Below are 22,746 nucleotides of genomic sequence, written 5' to 3' on the forward strand. Positions count from 1 at the left end.
GTATCCTTCCCCTGCCACGCCCACCAAGCCACACCCACCAAACCAAGCCATGCCCACCAAGCCACACCCACAGAACCGGTAGTAAAAAAATTTGAAACCCACCACTGCCATGATGGCAATGTCATGGTCTACCTAAAGGGGAAGTTTGGGCACTGTTCTTACACGGGGAGAAAATCATGAGCAAATCATTCTTTTAGGTTCAGGATACAGGAATGTTCTAGAAGGATGGAATAATCATAATGCATATAGCATTTGCAAGGGTGGAATAATATCAATTCAAATTCTCTTTAAAAGAAACAGTAAGAACTTCAGAAGATGTCTTTTTCACAGGAGCACAAAACCTCTGAGATATCAAGGGACATAGTTGACACAAGATGCAAGTATACACTTTTTAATTTACAATTAAAAAGAGAAAGAAAGGTACATGACAAAAAGAGAAAGAAAGGTACAATCAAAACTGCTTAAAGAATAACAAAGAAAGAGTATTCCTATTGAACCTTCAAAGGCAGCTTCAGATTGTCTGTTTATTTCTTCATTAGTCTGTGGAGAGCTTTATGCACCTCTTTGTTCCTCAGAGTGTAGATCAGTGGATTAAGCATGGTGGTGACAAAGGTATAGAACAGGGAAATCATCTTGCCTTCATCACGGGAGGAGGTAGAGCGAGGCAGCAGATAACTAAACGTGGCTGTGCCATAGAAGAGCCACACCACCATTAAGTGGGAGGAACAAGTGTTGAAGGCCCTCTTCCTGCCCTCAGCTGAAGGGATCCTAATCACTGCAGCTGCTATATAGCCATAAGAGACTGTGATGAGACTAACCGGTGCTAGAAGAAACACCACACTACCAGACAGCATCAAAGCTTCATTAAGGGAAGTGTCAACACAGGCCAGTTTAAGAAAGGCAGGGAGCTCACAAAAGAAATGGTCTACCCGATTTCGCCCACACAATGGAAGCCTAAGAATCATCACTGTATGAACTAATGAGACACTGAAACCACTTATCCAGGAGACAGCAGCCATCATGAAACACAGAGAGTGGCTCATAATAGTAGTGTAGCGCAGTGGATGACAAATGGCAGCATAGCGGTCATAGGCCATGGCAGCCAACAAAATACACTCCGTGGAGCCCAGACCAAGAGAGATATACAGTTCAGCCACACAGGCACCATAAGGGATGGTCTTACTTGTTCTCCAGAAGTTCACCAGCATTTGTGGCCCAAGACTGGTGGTGAAGCAGAGGTCAATGAAGGAAAGATTGCTGAGGAAGAAATACATGGGAGTATGGAGCCCTGGATCTAGTCTCGACACCATGATGATGGTTGTGTTGCCCAAAAGAGTCATCAAGTAGCAGGCCAGGACAAGGGCAAAGAGCAACATCTCCAAGCGTGGTCGGTCAGACACTCCCAGCAAAATTAAATCTCCTTGGTAGCTTTGGTTACTGTATTCCCATGAGGTTTCCACGTTCATTGTCTATACACATTACAACAAGTAATGACACACACAAGGAACCCAGTTCAAACAATTGACAGCATAAGCAATTGATTCACTTAGAAATGCTGCTTGACACTTAGAGAGCACACTGCTCAACATAGATAGGAAATGTATGATATAAAACAATACATATATATATATAAAAGAAGAAGTGCTGCTTGAATTTTGTCTCCAGTAATCTAGATGGAAGCTTAATTAGTAGACTCTTTGAAAATGATTGGAGGTCCATATCCATTGGCACTTCTTTCTCACTATTACATACCTTAATGACCACAAGGGAATAATTGTGTATGGATAACAATTTAGAGATTTACCTCTTCTATGTTTTTTTGCCAATTGCCCAGGCTTTATCTAAAAGATTGATAATATAAGGTCATTCCTTTTGTACATCATGTCCAACTTTCCTTACAGGATGTGGTTAGTTAGGTACAATGAATTTTCCCTTTTCATACAATGAATTTCCTGTACAATTTTTTTTTTTTTTCTAGTGATACAAAATTTGCTCCCCTAATCATTGTTCAGTGAGATAGCTATTGTCAGGGGCTTTCACAAACACTTATTCCTCCATTAACCCCCAAAAGCTTATTATATCTGTAAAGTAGAATCCTACTATGTGAGAAGTGAATATGCTAATTAAAAGGCAGAAAGCTTTGCATCATTTGGCGGTATGATACAATGAGTAGTTTTTGAAACTCTTTTTTGACATATCTGTCATAGCTAAGATGCTGAAAGAAGCCACACTTGTAGCAGAAACTATGTGTAATCATTGTAAATGATGAACATTAAACATTGTCCACAGTCTGCCAAAATCCTTTTTCTAGCGCCAGAATGGGTAAGGTCAAAGATTTTGGCTATAATTCTTATAGACTTTGTAAAAAGATAAGTGGCAAACTTTGCCTCAGTCCATGGATCTTTGAGTTGGATCTCCCCAACCATAGGATCAGCGGTTTAAGAAATCAGTTTCCCTCTTATCTTAAACAAAAGCCCTTAAACTAGGACCACAGTTACTGTTTTGCCTCGAAAAGATCATCCTGATTGTGTCTGATTTCCAACTAAATAACAATATTTAAATTAGAACATTCTTTGGGAACAACTCCCTCTATGCAGGAAAATTAGAGACAATGCTGTATGCCCTATGTAGAGATGGGAAGGCATGGGGGAAAAAAAACCAGAAAAAGCCATTTAGAAAAAAAATGGAAAAAAGCTGAGGTGGTTTTTTCCCCAATTTTTCCAGTTTTTTTCCAGGCCTTCCCACCTCTTGTCCTATTCTCCTCTCATGGATACAGTCTATGAAATTCCCAGATAGTAGAAGCCCAATCACAATGCTGTGCTGAACCTGTTTGGAGCAGGACTAAAAAGTAAGGCAAGCCCGGTTGACATGGATGTCCAATTTTGTTCAAAAGGGCAGAACTTTCTAGAAGGTCAGAACGCTAAGCCTCACCCTGATCCAGGGTCAACGGCCATATGCAGTCTAGAGTGATGGAGATTGCCCATCCCTGTTTTAAAACTGAGAGTGAGCACAGATTGGATAACCATTTGTCTGAAGTGGTGTAGGGTTTCCTGCCTAAGCAGGGGGTTGGACTAGAAGTCCTCCAGGGTCCCTTCCAACTCTGTTATTCTATTCTATTCTATTCTATTCTATTCTATTCTATTCTATTCTATTCTATTCTATTCTATTCTATTCTATTCTATTCTATTCTATAGAATGAATGCCCTAATTATCAACTGGCTAATTGATAATGTATAATGAATGATAAGGCATTCTCAGCCTTAGTGATCACATAATTTTTTTCCATGACATGTTACAAAACTGCCTTCTTTAATTGGTTGAGAGATATAGGGAAGAAGATGTAACAAGCCAGGAAAGGAAACCCTTTCCAGCCAGTTCAGATAATTCTAAGACTACAAACAAATTTATATAACAGGGAACAGAGGTAGATTTGATTATAGTACTTATATCTCAGCCCTCTGTTCAGCAAAGGAATGGGAATTGCATGGACATGAGCCTCAATGCTGGAGGCCAGGGGCAAATTTCAGCATCCCATAGATTTAATTAGAATTTCAGGCTTAAGTTTCTGTGACTCAACCACCTGCTTCATTTCCATCACCATTTCCAAGATGAGATCACCAGTCCTGCACAGGTAGGTTTTCCAGAAGCCTCCTTCATGTTTCTATATGACAATGAAAAAAGATGTTCCAATTACTGTTCTGCTGGATCCTCTCCTCATCTGCAACACATTTATTCCTTTATCCAGGTACTTATTTATTTATTACATTTATCTCCCACTAAAATCTGGAGATTCAGAGCTGTAAACAAAACGCTTCCTGAAGTGCTCCTTGCAGAATAGATGAAAGTTTCAGGAGATAAAATGCAATCTTCTACCCCATAATAATCACATCCACATTAGAATAGAATAGAATAGAATAGAATAGAATAGAATAGAATAGAATAGAATAGAATTTTTTATTGACCAAGTGTGATTGGACACACAAGGAATTTGTCTTGATGCATATGTTCTCAGTGTACATAAAAGAAAAGATACGTTCATCGAGAATCATAAGGTACAACACATAATGATAGTCATAGGGTACAAATAAGCAATCAGGAAACAATATCAATATAAATTGTAAGGATACAAGCAACAAAATTACAGTCATACAGTCATAAGTGGAAGGAGAGGGGAAGGTGGGAACGATGAGAAGATTAATAGTAGTGCAGGCTTAGTAAATAGTTTGACAGTGTTGAGGGAAAGATCTTTAGAAAATGGACAGCCAGCTACAAAAGAAGATCAAGTTTCAGTAGTTTTAACAGTGGAGGAATTTCAGCAGATACAGAATCAAAAAAAGAGAAAACTGAAGCAATATTTAGTATGCAAGAGAGGAGAAATGAAAGAACATTCAGCTCCCTGTCCTTTTCTCTTGACCATCCAGCAGCCTTGCCCGTCTGATGTCTGACAAATCTACTTTTCTCTCTTTCACATTATTTATGCATTACATTCATATCTCACCTTCCATTCAGGAGCTCGTACGTAATGCCTCTTACACCTTTCTTTCCTACAAGAAACACCCAGTGAAGAAAGCTGGCCTAAAAGAAAGAAGGAGAGAGATGGAGAGGGAGAGATTTGACAAGAAGCACATGGCCACAGCCAACCAAATCTTATTTTTTCCACAATATAATTTTTACTGTGCAGATTTTTTGAAACGTATGTTCTTAAATACTTGTCCCCTAAAACTGATATTTGTGGTTTGTTCTCTGTGTGAAGGTGTATCAATGCATAACTAGAAACTGCATCACAGTTTGTGGGTTTTATTGTTTAGCTGTATTCCAGTTTGAATCTAAGCTGTAAATTGCCCAATTTCATATTAAAAAAACAAATCAAATTAATTTCTTATTTGTTGAGTTAATATCAGTCTTTATAAAGCAAAATATGCATTAAAAGGTGAAATTTGACAATGAACAGACCAGAGGTGGTTCTGACCAGTTCTGGAGAACTGGTAGTGGGAATTTTGAGTAGTTCGGAGAACCGGTAGAAAAAATTCTGACTGGCCCTGCCCCCATCTATTCTCTGCCTCCTGAGTCCCAGCTGATCGGGAGGAAATGGGGATTTTGCCATGCCATGCCCTGCCCACAAATCCACAGCTACAGAACAGGTAGTAAAAAAATTTGAAACCCACCACTGGAACAGACTCATTCAAAAATCACATTGACAACTTGAAACAGTCTAGCACAGCGGTCTCCAACTTTGGCAACTTTAAGACTTCTGGACTTCAACTCCCAGCTTTGCTGGCTGAGGAATTCTGGGAGTTGAAGTCCACAAGTCTTAAAGTTGCCAAGTTTGGAGACCTCTGGTCTAGCAAACATTCAGACCCAGAATAACTAAGAGATTTATTATAGCTTCAGCTGGCCTTTGGTGAAGTCAGCTGTAATCAATGAAAACCTAGGTTACAATATATTTCACTATCAAAATTCACTCTCTTCTAGAAAATATTCAAATGTTCTAAACTGAAGTAATTCTATGCCTTCATAATTAAGAAAAAGAAGAACTTATCACAGATGATTTGAGAGAGAGAGAATATATAGACTTCTTCTTCCCTGTTACATACATGTGGAATCGGACAACTTGCCACAGCCAACTCGCTGCGGCCAACTCACCATGGCCAACTCACCATAATCAACTTGCCATGGGACAACTTGCTGCAGGACCATTTAACAATTCTATTTAATTATTTAAAATAAATAAAAAAATATTTTCATTTTTGCAATTCACATTTCATTCCTTTTGCATCCTTTCTTTAATTATTCAGTTCTGCTATTTCTTTGATATTAGTGCAACTCTTGTCCTGCAGCGAGTTGGCCATGGCAAGTTGGCCCTGGCGAATGGTCATAGATCCTCATACATGTGTGTATGTGTATATTATATAAATTATATAACTATAACCCCATTTATTTACTCCATTTCCCATTTGTTACCCATTTTACCCTTCTGGATAAAAGAAATTTGCTACCTCTTGGCTCACCTGGAGGATCTTAGATGCTTGTATGATCTCAGGTAAGAATCCCTAATTGTGACTCCTTTTCTTCTTCTTAGGAAGAACCAGCCTTTACTCAAGGATCAGGTGACATATTTTTAGACCAAAATAGTTCACACTGGAGCATCTCTGAATGGATCTTTCTACTCCAGAGGATAAAGTTGGACTGAAAGGTGGGGACAGGAGACAGATTGGTGGGGAGGGGAAGCCCCCTAAAAAGAGAACAGAAAGAGTCACTGATGAATAGAATAGAATAACAGAGTTGGAAGGGACCTTGGAGGTCTTCTAGTCCAACCCCCTGCTTAGGCAGGAAACCCTACACCACTTCAGACAAATGGTTATCCAATATCTTCTTAAAAACTTCTAGCGTTGGAGCACTCACAGCTTCTGCAGGCAAGTTGTTCCACTGATTAATTGTTCTCACTCTCAGGAAATTTTTCCTTAGTTCTAAGTTGCTTCTCTCCTTGATTAGTTTCCACCCATTGCTTCTTGTCCTGCCTTCAGGTGCTTTGGAGAATAGCTTGACTCCCTCTTCTTTGTGGCAACCCCTGAGATAGTTATTGGAGGGCTGCTATCGTGTCTCCCCTAGTCCTTCTTTTCATTAAAGTAGACATACATGAAAGTAGATCCAAGCTAAAACAAATATTTAGATAGGAACAGAGGAAGAAAGGATTGAAAGAATGAAGGTTGAGGCAATGAACAACATGAAAATAGTTGGACTGAATAGTGCAGAGTCTCACAGGGCTTAATCTCAAGCAAATAGAGATAACATTGCAGCAAATAATTTCAAGACTATATTTCACTTGATCTTTAAAGGAAAGAAAGCTAAAAGCAAAGATTAATGCATCTTTCTGTTTAAAGAGAAAAAGGAGAGAATTACACTAGAAAGACAATAATAAGAAAGAAGGGGAAATCTTGCAAGTTGAATATTTGGAGTGTTGAATAGGCAACAACAAGGGAGATGGGAAAGGCAGAAAAGGAAGTCTCCATCAAAATACTGCACATCAGCCCACCTTATTCAGTCCAGCATCCTGACTGTTCCAGGTCGTTAGTGCTCCAGAAAATTTGATATCATACAGACAAGCAATAATCAATCTGAGAAAGCAGAATGGTAGACTTTATGGGCATTTTCTGGGCAGGGGAGGAGAAAGGGAGGACCATTGAATGAAAGTTGCTATGTAGTAAAGTTGCCACAGAGCCTCAGGGCACCAGGACTCAAGATGAACAATTAGCAGCAAGCAAGATACTTTTCCTCCAGAGTCCAGCAAAGCCCTTGAAACCATTTCCAATGGCTCACCCAGGAAGGAAAAGAGGGGGTCAAAAAAAGTGACAGGAGCAAAAATGCAGGAATGTGAGAAAGTGACGTGCAAAAGTTTGGATCAGCAAACAAAGGAGTAATTTTCAAAGAGTGTCAGAAAATTATATTTGCTGTTGCAGGAGCTGTACGATGGAATAAGTTTATGTGCAGCCTTTGCAACACAAGATGCCAGGTTAAGGGTGGTGGGCAAGAAACACACACACACACACACACACACACACACACACACACTTCAATTGTTTGCTTCTCTCTCTCTTTTTTTTAATTAAAGTTATACACACAAATCTACACACAATTCTGGATAAAACTTCTAGAATGTCTTTGGCCACCACATCCAATTTAGACCCACTAGGAGGGCACTAGGGAACCTATGTCCTCTCCATGGACTTTCCATCTAGTCCAGGGGTCTCCAACCTTGGCATCTTTAAGACTTGTGGACTTCAACTCCCAGAATTGAGAGTTGAAGTCCACAAGTCTTAAAGTTGCCAAGGTTGAACACCCCTGATCTAGTCTACATTCTTTTGTCACAAATTGTATTCCAAATGTTGGGAGCACTGCAAAAAAACCCGCAAGTTTATCCAGCCAACCTATGTACTTCTGCTCCGCTGCTCAACAGTGTCCTCTCTCTTACTCTCCTCTCAAGTGCCAGCATGGAATGACTTCAGCACTTCTGCTGGGATTGCCTTGGTTTAGTTTGGTTAGGTATTCATGGTTGCCATGGCCACAGTGGCTATATCTCAACTTGTTATGGCCCAAAAAAACACATGGTACATCATGGTCTGGCTTTGTTTGGGAGATTCCAATGGGTTCCAGAAATCCCTGGAGGACTTTCCAGTCCATATGACTGGTACTCAGGATGAGTATATAGATGCCAGTGGTCTACATGGCACTTGATATGTGTCAACTCGCAAAGCAACCCTGACCTGCTCTCGAGTTGCCATAGGCCAGGGGGGATGGGAAACCAGTGAAATGGCATGACAGCCAAAGACAGATGCACATTCCATGCTTATTTCTCTCAAGGCTATATCCCAGGGTTACCCACAGCAGCCAGAGGAGAGTGACCTCTACAACCCATGAAATTGCTCCATTGGCGAATGTGATTGATGACACACCCTGGAGGGAGGGGGGGAAAAACAGGATTGGAGCATAAATTACATAGAGTCAGAGCTGGCTTCACTTGGGAAAGTGCCGACATGAAGCTCCTAATAAATAACTGGATTTCTTTTGAAGCTTGGCTGGAGGATCATGATTTAATTAGGGCATCCTTTGAAACCCTGACAATATGTTTGTTTATATCTGTTTATAAACAGGATGTCTTCGGCTCCACCCAGCCATGGACTTCTTAATCTTTTCTTCCTCTTGAACAATTTTCTGTTCTTTCATAAATTTGCTTTGCAATTATGTTTACCCGCTCTTTTTGTGTGAACTAACTGCCACAATATTATTTGTTCATTCTGGTCACTCAATTGATTTTCTGATCCTATCACTTGTTTTATCACAGACTTTTCTGACATTCTCCATTCACACCACGTTCAATTTATCTGTGTATCTCTTGACAAAACTAACTCTCATTTCCATCTCGATATCTACAAACAGGCCTTCTCATATGTAGCTCCATAAATTGGGGGTGTTCTCTCCAAGGAGTTATAACTAGTGCTGCCTTCATTGTCTTTTAATGCCGGACAAAGGCATATTATTCTCCCGAGCATTTTAATAATATACTAATATTGATGTGATTATTTACTTTCTATTGCTACTGTAACTTTTTTCATTGATTGCTAATTTTATTCTGTATTTTATTCTGCATTTCATAAAATATTTTATTAATTATTGTAACTAACACATGCAGTTTCAAAACACTTTCAGCTTTATTTTCTAATGGCAAGCGGCATAGGCATGTTTTATAATAAACAAACTATATGTCAATTTTGAAGTCCTGCGGACACCATGAAAGGATCTTTGTATAGATGGAATCCCAAAGACTGCATTGGTGACTCTGAATTACATAATAGTCCTCAAAAACCCATCATGACAATATCAGGGTTTGCATAAAGGGAAAGTTTGGGAACTGTTCTCTTGAAGAAACTCATGAGCAAACTCTTCTTTTAGGTTCAGGAATTAGGAATGTCCAAGAAGGAAGGAAATGGAGCAAAGCCACAATGCAGAGTGGATTTGGTAGGCTGGAAAAATAGCATTAGTTCAAACTGTCATTAAAATAAAATTGGAAGAACTTCAGAACATGTCTTTTTCACAGGGGAACGAAACATCTATAACATCAAGGGATAGAGTTGACACAAGATGATAGTGTCTTATCCACAACAAGCTAAACGCATTTCAGAAAATAAGTTCTGAATTTTGTATACTCTTTAATTTATTCATTTTGTGTACTGCTGTGGTACTGAGACACATTGCACATTTATTATGAAAAAAAAGGTACAATCAAAAGTACTGCAAAAAAATAACAAAGAATCTTGAAATGCAGCTTGAAATTATCAGTTTAGTTCTTCTTCATTAGTCTGTAGAGAGCTTTATGCACCTCTTTGTTCCTCAAGAGTATAGATGAGTGGATTAAGCATGGTGGTAACAAAGGTGTAGAAAAGGGAAATCATCTTGCCTTGATCACAGGAAAAGTTGGATGGAAGTTGAAAATAACTGAAGATGGCTGTGCCATAGAAGAGTCACACTACCATCAAGTGGGAGGAACAAGTGTTGAAGGCCCTCTTCCTGCCCTCAGCTGAGCGAATCTTCAGCACTGCAGTGGCTATAAAGCCTTAGGAGACCGTGATGAGAATAACTGGTACCAGGAGGAACCCCATGCTAGTAGAAAATATCACAACCTCATAAAGTGAAGTGTCAACAGAAGCCAATTTAAGAAAGGCAGGGAGCTCATAAAAGAAATGATCTACTCGATTCTATCCACACAGAGGAAGCCTAAGAGTCATCACTGTATGAAGTAGTGAGACACTGAAGCCACTTACCCAGGAGGTAACAGCCATCATGAAGCACAGAGAGTGGCTCATTATGGTAGTGTAGCACAGTGGATGACAAATGGAGGCATAGGGGTCATAGCCAGGACAGCTAACAAAATACACTCTGTGGAGCCCAGGGCAAGAGAGTTGTACAACTCAGCCACATAGCCGCCATAAGTGATAGTCTTGCTTTTTCTCCAGATGTTCACCAGCATGTGGGGCCCAAGGCTGGTGGTGAAGCAGAGGTCAATGAAAGAAAGATTGCTGAGGAAGAAATACATGGGGGTATGGAGATGAGGATCTAGTCTTGACACTACAATGATGGTTGCATTGCCCACCACAATGATGGTTGCGTTGTCATCAAATAGCAGACAAAAACAAGGGCAAAGAGCAACATCTCCAAGTGTGGCTGGTCAGCCACCCCCAGCAAGATAAATTCTTCTTAGTAGCTTTGGTTACTGGTTTCCCACGAGGTTTCCATGTCCGTTGTCTATACACATTAGAACAAGTAATAACATAAAAAATAATCCAGTACAAAAATGACAAGAATTCAACATGATTAAATGATTCCTATATTTGGAGTGAGGTTTGTATGTTGTATCCAGTAATCTAGATTAAACGTGAGTTAGTGGACTCTATGAAAATAATTGGAGGTCCATATTCACTGGCACACTGCTTTCTCTCCATCTTATACCTTAAAAACCACAAGGGTATAATTGTGTATGGATGGAAATTTAAAACATGTTCTCCACCCACTATTTTGCCTGTTGTCTACGCTTTGTCTAAATGATTGATAATCTCACATAATTTCCTTCTGTACATTTTGTTCCCTTCTTCTAATACAGAGGTCTTCAAACCTGCCAAGTTTGAAGACCTCTGCTGTAATACGATGCAGTTAGCTACGTGCTAAGCACATTGATTTTCTGGTACAAAAAGTGCATAGCAAGATTGTGTGACTTGGGTGACCAATTTTATGCAATAGAGCTGAGCTTTCTTGTAGTGGTGGAAACCTCACCCTCACCTGAGCTTTTCAGTGACCTGCAACATTAGGTGATGGTAGTTGCTGATCCCTGTCTTTTACGTGTGAGAGAGCAAGGATGATTGATTGATTGATAATACACCTTCAAGACTTTCTCACTCTTAGTGATCACATAAATTTTCTCCATGACAAGTTACCAAATACCATTCTTTAATTTGTTGTGAGAGATCAGGAAGAAGATTATTCCCAGTCTGCAAACAAAAGTATATAAGAGGAAAGAGAGATAGATTGGTAAATTCATAAATGTTTTTCCCTTTGTTCAGCAAAGGAAAGGGAGCTGCACAGTCATGACCCTCAATTCTGGAGGCCATGGGAGAATCCCAGCATCCCATAGAGTTTATTAGGATTTCAGAATTTAAATATACTAAGACTTCCGTATGCTTCATTTTTATCACCATTTCCAATATGTCATCAACGTAGGCTTTCCAGAATCCTCCTTCAAGTTTCTATATGACAATGAAAAAAAAAGTTGCAATTAGGACTGTTTCTAATTGGGGTGCTTCTCCATACCCACAACACATTTATTCTTCTATTCAGTATTCATTTATTTATTACATTTATACCCTACCAAACTCTGGAGACTCGGAAGTTAAGCAAAAGCATTTTCTGAAGTGCTTCTTGATAAACAAAGAAAAGATATCATACTCCACCTCACAATAATCATTTACACAAGGAATTATGAAAGAACTTCAAAAAGTGGGCTGCCAGGTACATAAGAAGACCAAATTTTCCTGCAGGTTTAATAGTGGAGGGATTTCAGCATCAGAGAAAGAGAGAAAACCGGAGCAAGAGAGGAGAAATGCAAGAACACTCCAATCCCCTCCCTTCTCTTGATTATTCAGCAACCTTGCCAGTCCGATGTCTGACAAATATACTTTTCTCTCTTTCGCACTATTTATGAATTTACATTGATCTCCCATCTTCCGTTCAGGAGCTCAAAGCAATCTACATTCTTCCCCTTCTTCCTTTCTTTCCCACAACAAGCACCCAGTGAAGAAAGCTGGCCTAAAAGAGAAAAGGTGGGAGGGGGCGAGATCTAACAAGGAGCATATGGCCAAAGCCAACCAAATCTTATATTTCATACAGAGAAACTTCCCATGAATAAGATAAAAATTGAATACGTATGGAAAGTGGCACTGGAGGATACCCTGGAAAGCTATTCATTAGGGATAGGATTATAGGTATGAAAGATATGATTCAGTTATGATCAAATTCAGATTTAATTCTTCCGTTTTTTCCCTTTCTCTTTTGACATTAATTTATAATTTCTGAAATAAAAAATTGGTACATTTTAATTTGAATATTTTTAGCATATGCCTTTTTTACACATTTCCTATGTACAATGTTTTTCACAATAACAATTTTATTATGCAGATTTTTTTCAAACATAGATAGATAGATATCAATATCAATATCTAGATATAGATATGCTGACACACATGCCCTGTAAAATTGATACTTGTGTATTGGACTTTGTGTGTAAGTATATGTAGTGAAAGTTGCTATGCAGTAAAGTTGTCATAATTCCCAGGGCACTAGGACTCAAGATGAACAATTAGCAGCAAACTAGATACTTCCCCCCAGAGTCCAGCAAAGCCCTTGAAACCATTTGCAAAGGTTCGTTCAGGAAGGATAGAGAGGATCAGGAAAGTGACAGGAGCAAAGATGCAGGAGTGGGATGAATAGATCTGCAAAGGTTTGGTTCTGCAAACAAAGGGGTAAAATTCAAATCTGTCAAAAATTGGATTTCCTACTGCAGGAACTGTATGATGGAATAAATTTCTTGCACAAGATGCCAGGTTAAGGGTGATGGGTTACGCACATGCACTTCAATTGCTTCTTGTGTTTCATTAATACTATACACACACACAACTACATGCAATTCTGGATAGTGCTTCTAGAATGTATTTGGCCAGCATGGCCAAGTCAAAACCAACCAGGAGGTGGTCAGGGCACATATATCCTCTCCATAGACTTCCAAAAAACAAAAGTGAACCCAGAAGGCCTATGTACTTCTACCCTGCTACTCAGCAGTATTTTCTCTCTTTCTATCTCCATTGAGAGGTTAGCAAGAAGTGACTGAATCTTTAGCATTGTCAATATATGGTAGGCAGCCCACCCACTGCTCAGAAGCTTTCCTACTTCATCTGAGTAGATTTGGCATTGAGGAAACCCAATTGAGGATTCACTGCAGAGGTACTATTCAGCAGGTTCTGACCAATTCTGGAGAATCGGTAGCAGAAATTTTGAGTAGTTCGGAGAACGGGTAAATACCACCTCTGACTGGCCCTGCCCCCATCTATTCTCTGTCCCCCCCACCCCCGAGTCCCAGCTAATCGAGAGGAAATAGGGATTTTACAGTATCTTCCTCTGCCATGCCCACCAAGCCATGCCCACCAAGCCATGCCACACCCACCAAGCCATGCTCACAGAACCGGTAGTAAAAAAAATTGAATCCCACCACTGATTCACTGGGCTAGGAATTTTCTGTCTTTCACTGTGAGTTGTATTGTGTTGAGGATGGGCGGGTGCACGAAAGGAGGCTCAGCCAATCTCATTATACACATGTTGTACTCTGACAATAAAGGTTTGCATTTGAATTTGAATTGGAATACATTAGTTCTGGAAGACTTCAGCATTGGTTGAGTCTGTTTAGGATTCCTGGCTGCTATGTTCCTATTGACTATAGCTCAACTTATTATGGCTCCAAACACATCATATCTCTTCAGCTCCATCCATCCATGGCCTTCTTAGTTTTCCCTTCCTCTCCAGCTATTTACTACTCATTTATATACACTGCTCAAAAAAATAAAGGGAACACAAGCAGAAGACATCAGCGATCTGAATGAATGAAATAGCCTTATTAAATACTTTGTTCATTACATACAGTAGTTTTGTGTTCCCTTTAGTTGTTTGAGCAGTGTATAAACTACTGTATGTAAAGAACAAAATATTTAATAAGGCTATTTCATTCATTCAGATCTCAGATGTCTTCTGTTTGTGTTCCCTTTATTTTTTTGAGCAGTATATTTGTTTTGCAATTATTTTTAATACACTCTCTTTGTGTGAACAAACTGCCTCAGTATCTTCTTTTATACTGGTCACTCAATATTCAACACAGATGGATCTTATTACTTCTTGTACCACATGCATTTCTGACGTTCTCCATCTGCACCATGTTCAATTTATCAGTATGTATCTCTTGATGTAACCAACTCTCATTTCCATATCAGTATCTACAAAAAGGCCTTCTCACCAGTAGTCCCATAAATTTGGGATGCTCCCTCCAGTGAACTATCATTAGTGTTGTCTTCATAGTCTTTTGATGCCGGACAAAGATATATTATTCTCCTGATCGTTTTAATAGTAGGCTAATTTTGCTGTGATTCTTTACTTTTTATTGCTACTTTCACTATTTTCGTTGATTGCTTACAGTGGGCCAGAAAGATTTTATTTCCTGAACACTTTGGGGTGTTTCTTATTGATTTTTGGCTACTAGTCATGAAAATAATCTGTAATTTAACCTAACATGTACCGTTTTATATAAATCTTCTGTTTTTACATAATGGCAATGTACAGCCTTCTATAGCTATTGGCTATGCTGCTCACATGCCAGAAACATATGAAAACATGGAACTTTTCTTGAAGTGCATCCAGTACACCATGGAAAACTAGAATATCTGTGACGATCTAAAAATGATGGTTCTGTTGCTTGGAACACAGCTTATATGTACCTAGTATTGTGAATGGGACAACCATGCAAGAGTTGCATTACATTAAAAAACAAAAATTGTTGTCCAGTTTTATTTCATTCTATATTTTATTTATAATTGTTACAAGCAACGCATGTAATTTCAAAGCACTTCTAGTTTTAATTTCTAATACAAGCAGCATAGACATAGTCCATATCAAATAAATTAAATGTCAATTGTTTACTTTTGGGGTCCTGCAGACACCACGGAAGAGCCATTATATATATAGAATTCCCCAACAGGCCATTGCTGACTCTGGATTCTATTAGATTATATTATAGTCTTCAAAAACCGATTATGACAATCTCAGGGTCTACACAAAGGGAAAGTTTGGGAACTGGTCTCATAAGGGAAGAAAATCATAAGCAAACTCTTCTTCTTAGCTCAGGAATTTGTAGTGTCCAAGAAGGAGGGAAATGCAAACTGGATTTAGCCTAGCAAAGCCACAACGTGGATAGAATTTGCTAGGGTGGAGTAATAACCTCAGTTCGAATTCTCATTAAAAGAAAATTTCAAGAACTTCAGAAGATGCCTTTTTCACAAGGGAATATCAAGGGACAGAGCTGAAAGAAGATGATAGTATATTATCCACAATAGGCTAAACCACATTTCAGAAAGTGACTTCTTATGGTTGGTTTTAGGGGTTGGTATACTTTAAATGTATTAGTTTTGTGTAGTGTTGTGGTATCAAGATAAACGGCATATTTTTTAAGAAAAAAGAGAGGAAAGGAAGGAAGGTACAAAAGACAGGAAGGTACCTCCATTAACCCTCACAGCTTCAACCTTCAACTGTCTACTATGGACCTCACCCCATTCCTAAGAGGTTCATAAAGGGGGCGTGTATAAGCCCACCAGCATGCCTACCGTCCCTGTCTTACTGTCCCCATTTATTTGTATTCATTTCCTTCGTTCATGTCCATGTTTATATTTATACCTTCTATCTTGTACATGTTTGACAAACTAATAAATACTAAAAATCAAAAGTACTGCAAAAAATAACAAAGACCATTCCTGTGGAATCTTGAAAAGCAGCTTTGAATCATGGGTTTATTTCTTCTTGATTAGTCTGTGGAGAGCTTTATGCACCTCTTTGTTCCTCAGAGTGTAGATCAATGGATTAAGCATGGTGGTGACAAAGGTATAGAAAAGGGAAATCATCTTGCGTCGATCACGGGAGGAAATGGACAGAGGCTGGAAATAATTGAAAATGGCTGTGCCATAGAAGAGCCAGACTACCATCAGGTGAGAGGAACAAGTGTTGAAGGCCTTCTTTCTGCCCTCAGCTGAGCGAATCCTCACAACCGCAGCAGCTATATAGCCATAAGAGACCATGATGAGACTAACTGGAATTAGAAGGAACAATACGCTAGTAGAAAATATCACAACCTCATTAAGTGAAGTGTCAACACAAGCCAATTGAAGAAAGGCAGGGAGCTCACAAAAGAAATGATCTACCCGATTCTGTCCACACAGAGGAAGCCTAAGAGTCATCACTGTATGAAGTAGTGAGACACCGAAGCCACTTATCCAGGAGGTAGCAGCCATCATGAAGCACAGAGAGTGGCTCATAATCATAATGTAGCGCAGTGGATGACAGATGGCAGCATAGCGGTCATAGGCCATGACAGCTAACAAAGTACACTCTGTGGAGCCCAGAGCAAGAGAGTTGTACAATTCAGCCACACATCCACCATAAGTGATAGTCTTGCTTTTTCTCCAGAAGTTCACCAGCATGTGGGGCCCAAGGCTGGTGGTGAAGCAAAGGTCAATGAAGGAAAGATTACTGAGGAAGAAATACATGGGGGTATGGAGCCCTGGATCTAGTCTCGACACAACAATGATAGTAGTGTTGCCCAGAAGAGTCATCATGTAGCAGACAAGAACAAGGGCAAAGAGCAACATCTCCAAGCATGGCCGGTCAGCCACTCCCAGTAAAATGAATTCTCCTTGATAGCTTTGGTTACTGGTTTCCCACGAGGTTTTCATGTCCGTTGTCTATACACATTAGAACAAGTAATGGCATATAAAAGAAATTCAGTACAGAACAGAGAGGAATCCAGATGAAAATGTTTGGAGGTGCATAATCTTTAGCATGACATTTTCACCATCTCATGCCTTAATAACCACAAGGGAGTAATTGTGTACAGATGGCAAGTTAGAGATTTACCTGATCTACTTTGTTTATTATTTAGTTTTATTTATTTATTAATTTTTTATGCTGCCCATCTCCCCCACAAGGTGGACGGCTTACATTTACCGCTTACAAGTTTCCCAGTTGTGCACTCTTTATCTAAAAGATTGATAAAATAAGAACAGAGGTGGGCAACTATGGCCCTTTTATGACTTGTAGACTTCAGTTCCCAGAATTCCTGAGCTAACATGGCTGGCTCAGGAATTCTGGGAGCTGAAGTCCACAAGTCATGAAAGAGCCATAGTTGCCCACCCCTGGCTTAGAACATTCTTTGGGAACAACTCCTTCTGTGCAGGAAAAGTATACTGCACATACTATAATGTATGTCCTCTGTTTCTCTTATGGATACAGTCTATGAATTCCCAGATAGTTGGGAGTCCAATCACAACACTAGGCAGTGCAGAATTTGTTTGTGGCAAGACTAAAAAGTAAGGAAAGACTGGTTTACATGCGTGTCCAATTTTGTACAAAGGGGTGAGCTTTTGTGGAAGGTCACAACCCTAAGCCTGAGCCTGACCCAGGCTCAAGAGCCATGTGCAGTCTAGAGTGATGGCGAGTGCCCATCTCTGTCTTTTAACTGAGAGTGAGCAAGGATGAATGCCCTGATTAATCAATTGGCAGCTTGATTATGTGCCATCAAGGCATTCCTACTCTTAGCAATCATTTGACAACTTGGAACAGAGTCTAGCAGACATTAAGACCCAGGAGAACTAAAACATTTATGTCAGCTTCAGCTTCAGCTGACATTTGGCGAAGTCAGCTGTAATCAACAAAAAGTTAAGTTTCAGTATATTTTATTGTCAATATTCACCCATTTTTAGAAAATATTCAAATATTCTAAAATGAAGAAATTCTATACCTTAAAAAGGAGTATTCATCATAGATGATTAAATAGATAGATGAGAGAGAGAGAGAGAGAGAGAGAGAGAGAGAGAGAGAGAGAGAGAGAGAGATGATAGATAGATAGATAGATAGATAGATAGATAGATAGATAGATAGATAATATGTAATCTTCCCCTTCCATGTTAACACATACACACACAACACACACACACACACACACACACCCCTATATTATATAAGTAACTATAGCTCCAAAACACTCCATTCCATAACCTCACCTGTGTCTGTGTAAGAGAAATGTTGCTATCTCTTGGCTCATCTTCATGTATGGCTTGGAGGGTCTTAGATGGACGTATGATTTGAAGTAGGAATCTCTGTGACTCTTTTTCTACTACATAGGAAGAACCAGCCTCTATTCAAAAAGCAGATGACACCTTTTCAGGCCAAAATAGTTCTCACTGGGGCATCTCAGAATGGATATTTCTATTCCAGAGACTAAAGGTTGGGTTGAAAGATGGGGACAGAAGATCAATTAGTGGGGACTTGAAAGTTGAAACCCTATGAAACTGAATGCAAGCTGAGAACAGTGTATGAGGAAGGAAGAAATATATAAAAAGGAAGGTTGGGGCAGTGAGCAATATGAAAATAGTCAGTCTGAATAGTCCACAGGGCTTAATCTCAAGCAAATGGAGATAACATTGCAACAACAATTTCAGGGGTATTTCTTTACTTGATCTTGTAAAGAAATAAAGTTAAAAGAAAAGATCGATGCATCTTTCTGTTTAAAGAAAAAGGGAAAGAAATTATAGTGGAGAGACAGTAATAAGAAGGAAGCAGAAACTGTGCCGTTGAACATTTGGAGTGCTCACCTTGGCATCTTGGCTCTTCCAAGTCAGCAGTGCTCCAGAATACTTACATATGTCATACAGATACACACATTAAGCAACTTGAGAAGGCAAGGAGTGAAGCAGCATAGTAGATTTTTTTAGGCAGAGGGTGAGAAGGAGGAGAAATTCTTGCCAATTTCTTATCTGTTGGTGAAAATTGCTATAGAATAAAGTTGCCATAGATTCCCAGGACACCAGGACTCAAGATGAACAATTAGTGGCGAAGAAAATATTTCCCTCCAGAGTCCAGCAAAGCCCTTGAAACCATTTCCAATGACTCACCCAGGAAGGATAGAAGGAGTCAGAAAAGTGTCAGGAGATGCAGGAATGGGAGGAAGAGATGTGCAAAAAGTTTGGATCAGTAAATTTTAAGTGGGGTCCAGAATTGTTTTTGCTATTGAAGGAAGTTACGATAGAACAAATTTCTGTTCAGCCTTTGTAGCACAATGTGTCAGGTCAATGTGGTAGGCAACACACACACACACACACACACACACACACACACACACAAATACACATTTCAATGGTTTGCTTCTGTTTTTATTAATGCTGTATCCACACAACCACATGAAGTTCTGGATAGAGCTTCTGGAACATCTTTGGCTACCACACCCAATCTAGACCAACCACAAGGGGCTCGGGGCACCTATATCTCTTCCATGGACTTTCCATCCAGTCTGCATTCCTCTACCGCAAATTTTATTTCAAGTGTTGGCAGCATTGCAAAAAACACTTTCTCTCTCCATTGAAGTGTCACCATGGAGTGACTGTATCTTTAGCATTGCCAAGAAATGGTAGGCAACTCACTAAGTGCCAGCTGCTTTCTTACTTCATCTGAGCAAAGAGATTTTGGATTTGGCATTGAGGGATCCTAACATTTTAATTCTGGAAGTCTTCAGCACCCATGTTCAATACATTTGTGTGTGTGTGTGTGTGTGTGTGTGTGTGTGTGTGTGTGTAGCAGTCACTATTATTCTCTGCAGACGGGTGGACCAATACTGGTCACTCAATTTATTTTCAGTCCAGGTGTCAGGGTTCCAAGTAACACCCCCAATCAATGAAGACACCAAGGCCTCAAAGTTCCATTTTATTAGAGATTTCATATTGGCACATCTGGGAAAACCCGAATCTGAAAGCTCCTAGGTTTTCCCCACCCAAAGGAAAGTCGAAGTCCCTTCCCCTGCACCTACGTGTCCATCACATGGTCCAATCAATCCACCATCGCAACTGGAGATGCCTCCCAGTCATGCCACTCCAGGTGCAGGCTGAATGTCCTTGATTCTCAGAGAAAAGAATGTTGTTATGGCTAGATATCTCTACAACTCCACTCCATGCACCCCCCCCTCCCAGTTTCCCACAGACTAAGTGGGGCAGCCCTGAAGATCCAAAAGAAAAGATGGCCTCTGGGGCTGACACCAGGTTGATTGTGTCACTTGTTGTACCCCAGACAATCCTGACATTCTCCATTCGCACCAATTCAATTTATCTGTGTCTATTTCTTGACATAACCAACTTCTTATCACTGTCTACAAACAGGCCTTCTCATTGGTAGCCCCATAAATGTGGATGCTCTCTCCAGTGTACTATAGCTAGTGCTCTTGTCATTGGTTTTTTTTAATTCCAGACAAAGATATATTAGTCTCCTGAGCATTTTAATACTATACTAGTGTTGCTGTGATTTTTTACTCTTTACTGCTGCTTTCACTTTTTTCATTGGTTGCTGCTTTCAATCTGTATTTTTTCTGCATTTCAAACAATATTTTATTAATTGTTATAACCAACAGATGTAATTTCAAAACATTTCCAATTTTATTTTCTAATGGCAAACAGCATAGACATGTTTTACTTCAAATCAAATAAATGTCAACTGTTTATACCCTGTAGACATCATGGAAGGGCATTTGTATATAGGGAATCCCCAAAAATTGTGTTGCTGACTCTGGATTGTAATATAGTCCTCAAAAACTCATGATACTAATGTGATGTGATGAAGAAAATCATGATTAAATTCTTCTTTTATGTCTAGGAAGTAGGAGTGTCCAAAAAGAATGGAAAAGTCACAATGCTGACAGGATTAAGCCTAGCAAAAGCCACAATGCAATCAGGATTTGCTAGGGTGAAATAATAACACCAGTTCAAATTCTCATTAAAAGAAAACAGTAAAAAGTTCAGAAGAAGCCTTTTTCACAGGGGAACAAAACTTCTGACATATCAAGGAACAGAGCTGACACAAGATGTTTGTTAGCCAGGACAAGCTAATCACATTTGAGAAAATAAGTTCTGATTATCGGTTTGGGGTGTTTCATATTCTTTAATTTACAGTCTTCTCTACTACTGTGGCACTAAGATATCTTACATTTTTATTATGAAAGAGAGAGAGAAAAGAAAATACAATGAAAAGTACCATAAGAATAACAAATAAAAAAAAAATTCTGTTGAATGCAGCTCCGAACCGTGGGGTTAGTTCTTCTTCATTAGTCTGTGGAGAGCTTTATGCACCTCTTTGTTCCTCAGAGTATAGATCAGTGGATTAAACATGGTGGTGACAAAGGTATAGAACAGGGAAATCATCTTGCGTCGATCATGGGAAGAAGTGGACAAAGGCTGGAGATAACTGAAGATGGCTGTGCCATAGAAGAGCCAGACCACCATCAAGTGGGAGGAACAAGTGTTGAAGGCCCTCTTCCTTCCCTCAGCCGAGCGGATCCTCAGTACTGCAGCAGCTATATAGCCATACGAGACCGTGATGAGACTAACTGGTACTAGGAGGAACACCACACTAGTAGAAAACATCACAATTTCATTAAGTGAAGTGTCAACACAAGCCAATTTAAGAAACGCAGGGAGCTCACAAAACAAATGATCCACTTGATTCCGTCCACACAATGGAAGCCTAAGAATCATCACGGTATGGACTAGTGAGTTGCTGAAGCCGCTTATCCAGGAGACAGCAGCCATTGTGAAACACAGAGAACGGCTCATAATTGTAGTGTAGCGCAGTGGATGACAGATGGCAGCATAGCGATCATAGGCCATGGCAGCCAGCAAAATACACTCCGTGGAGCCCAGAGCAAGGGAGATGTAGAGCTCCGCTACACAGCCACCATAAGTGATCGTCTTGTTTTTCCTCCAGAAGTTCATCAGCATGTGGGGCCCAAGGCTGGTGGTGAAGCAGAGGTCAAGGAAGGAAAGATTGCTGAGGAAGAAATACATGGGGGTATGGAGTCCTGGATCTAGTCTCGAGACCACAACGATGGTTGTATTGCCCAGGAGGGTCATCAGGTAGCAGGCCAGGACAAGGGCAAACAAGGACATCTCCAACTGTGGCCGGTCAGCCACTCCCAGTAAGATGAATTCTCCTTGGAAACTTTCATTTTCCCATGAGATTTCCCTGTTCATTGTCTATACACATTAGAATGACACTCAAAGGTACATGGTTCTAATAACTGACAGCAATCCATCATGATCAATTGATTCCCATATTTGAAGTGGAGCTTGAGTTTTGTCCCCAGTAATCTGGATTACATTTAATTAGTGCACTCTATGAAAATGGTTGGCAGTCCATATTCATTGTTACTGCTTTCTCAACCATCTCATGTCTTAACAACCAGAAAGGAATTTTAGTGTATGGATGGAAACTTAAAGGTTTACTCCATTTACTTTCTTGCTTATTGCTTGCTCTTTATTGAAAAGATAGCTAATATAAGGTCATACCTGACAGTTGCTA

At 39.7% G+C, this 22,746-nt stretch overlaps 3 protein-coding genes and 1 pseudogene across 3 annotated transcripts; all 4 read right to left on the reverse strand.

Moving 5' to 3' along the window:
- Window positions 1-438: 438 nt before the first annotated feature.
- On the reverse strand, window positions 439-1,466 carry LOC117668010 (olfactory receptor 2G3-like). Its single transcript, XM_034421694.3, has one exon. It carries the CDS (start codon window positions 1,464-1,466, stop codon window positions 525-527), a length of 942 nt encoding a protein of 313 aa, XP_034277585.3. The 3' UTR covers window positions 439-524.
- An 8,282-nt stretch (window positions 1,467-9,748) lies between these two features.
- LOC117668038 (olfactory receptor 2G3-like) lies at window positions 9,749-10,788 on the reverse strand (annotated as a pseudogene).
- Window positions 10,789-16,145: 5,357 nt separating this feature from the next.
- LOC117668011 (olfactory receptor 2G3-like) lies at window positions 16,146-17,084 on the reverse strand. Its single transcript, XM_034421696.2, has one exon. It carries the CDS (start codon window positions 17,082-17,084, stop codon window positions 16,146-16,148), a length of 939 nt encoding a protein of 312 aa, XP_034277587.1.
- Window positions 17,085-21,394: 4,310 nt separating this feature from the next.
- On the reverse strand, window positions 21,395-22,482 carry LOC117668012 (olfactory receptor 2G3-like). Its single transcript, XM_034421697.3, has one exon. The coding sequence runs from the start codon at window positions 22,416-22,418 to the stop codon at window positions 21,480-21,482; it is 939 nt and encodes a 312-aa protein (XP_034277588.2). The 5' UTR covers window positions 22,419-22,482; the 3' UTR covers window positions 21,395-21,479.
- Window positions 22,483-22,746: the final 264 nt, after the last annotated feature.

The sequence above is a fragment of the Pantherophis guttatus genome, chromosome 2 (assembly GCF_059756535.1).
Source record: "Pantherophis guttatus breed Tessera chromosome 2, ASM5975653v1, whole genome shotgun sequence".
Taxonomy (NCBI): Eukaryota; Metazoa; Chordata; class Lepidosauria; order Squamata; family Colubridae; genus Pantherophis; species Pantherophis guttatus.

Excerpts from the sequence above, each read along its gene's own strand:
- LOC117668010 (XM_034421694.3), bottom strand. The coding sequence starts at position 1,466 with ATGAACGTGGAAACCTCATGGGAATACAGTAACCAAAGCTACCAAGGA.
- LOC117668011 (XM_034421696.2), bottom strand. The coding sequence starts at position 17,084 with ATGAAAACCTCGTGGGAAACCAGTAACCAAAGCTATCAAGGAGAATTC.
- LOC117668012 (XM_034421697.3), bottom strand. The coding sequence starts at position 22,418 with ATGAACAGGGAAATCTCATGGGAAAATGAAAGTTTCCAAGGAGAATTC.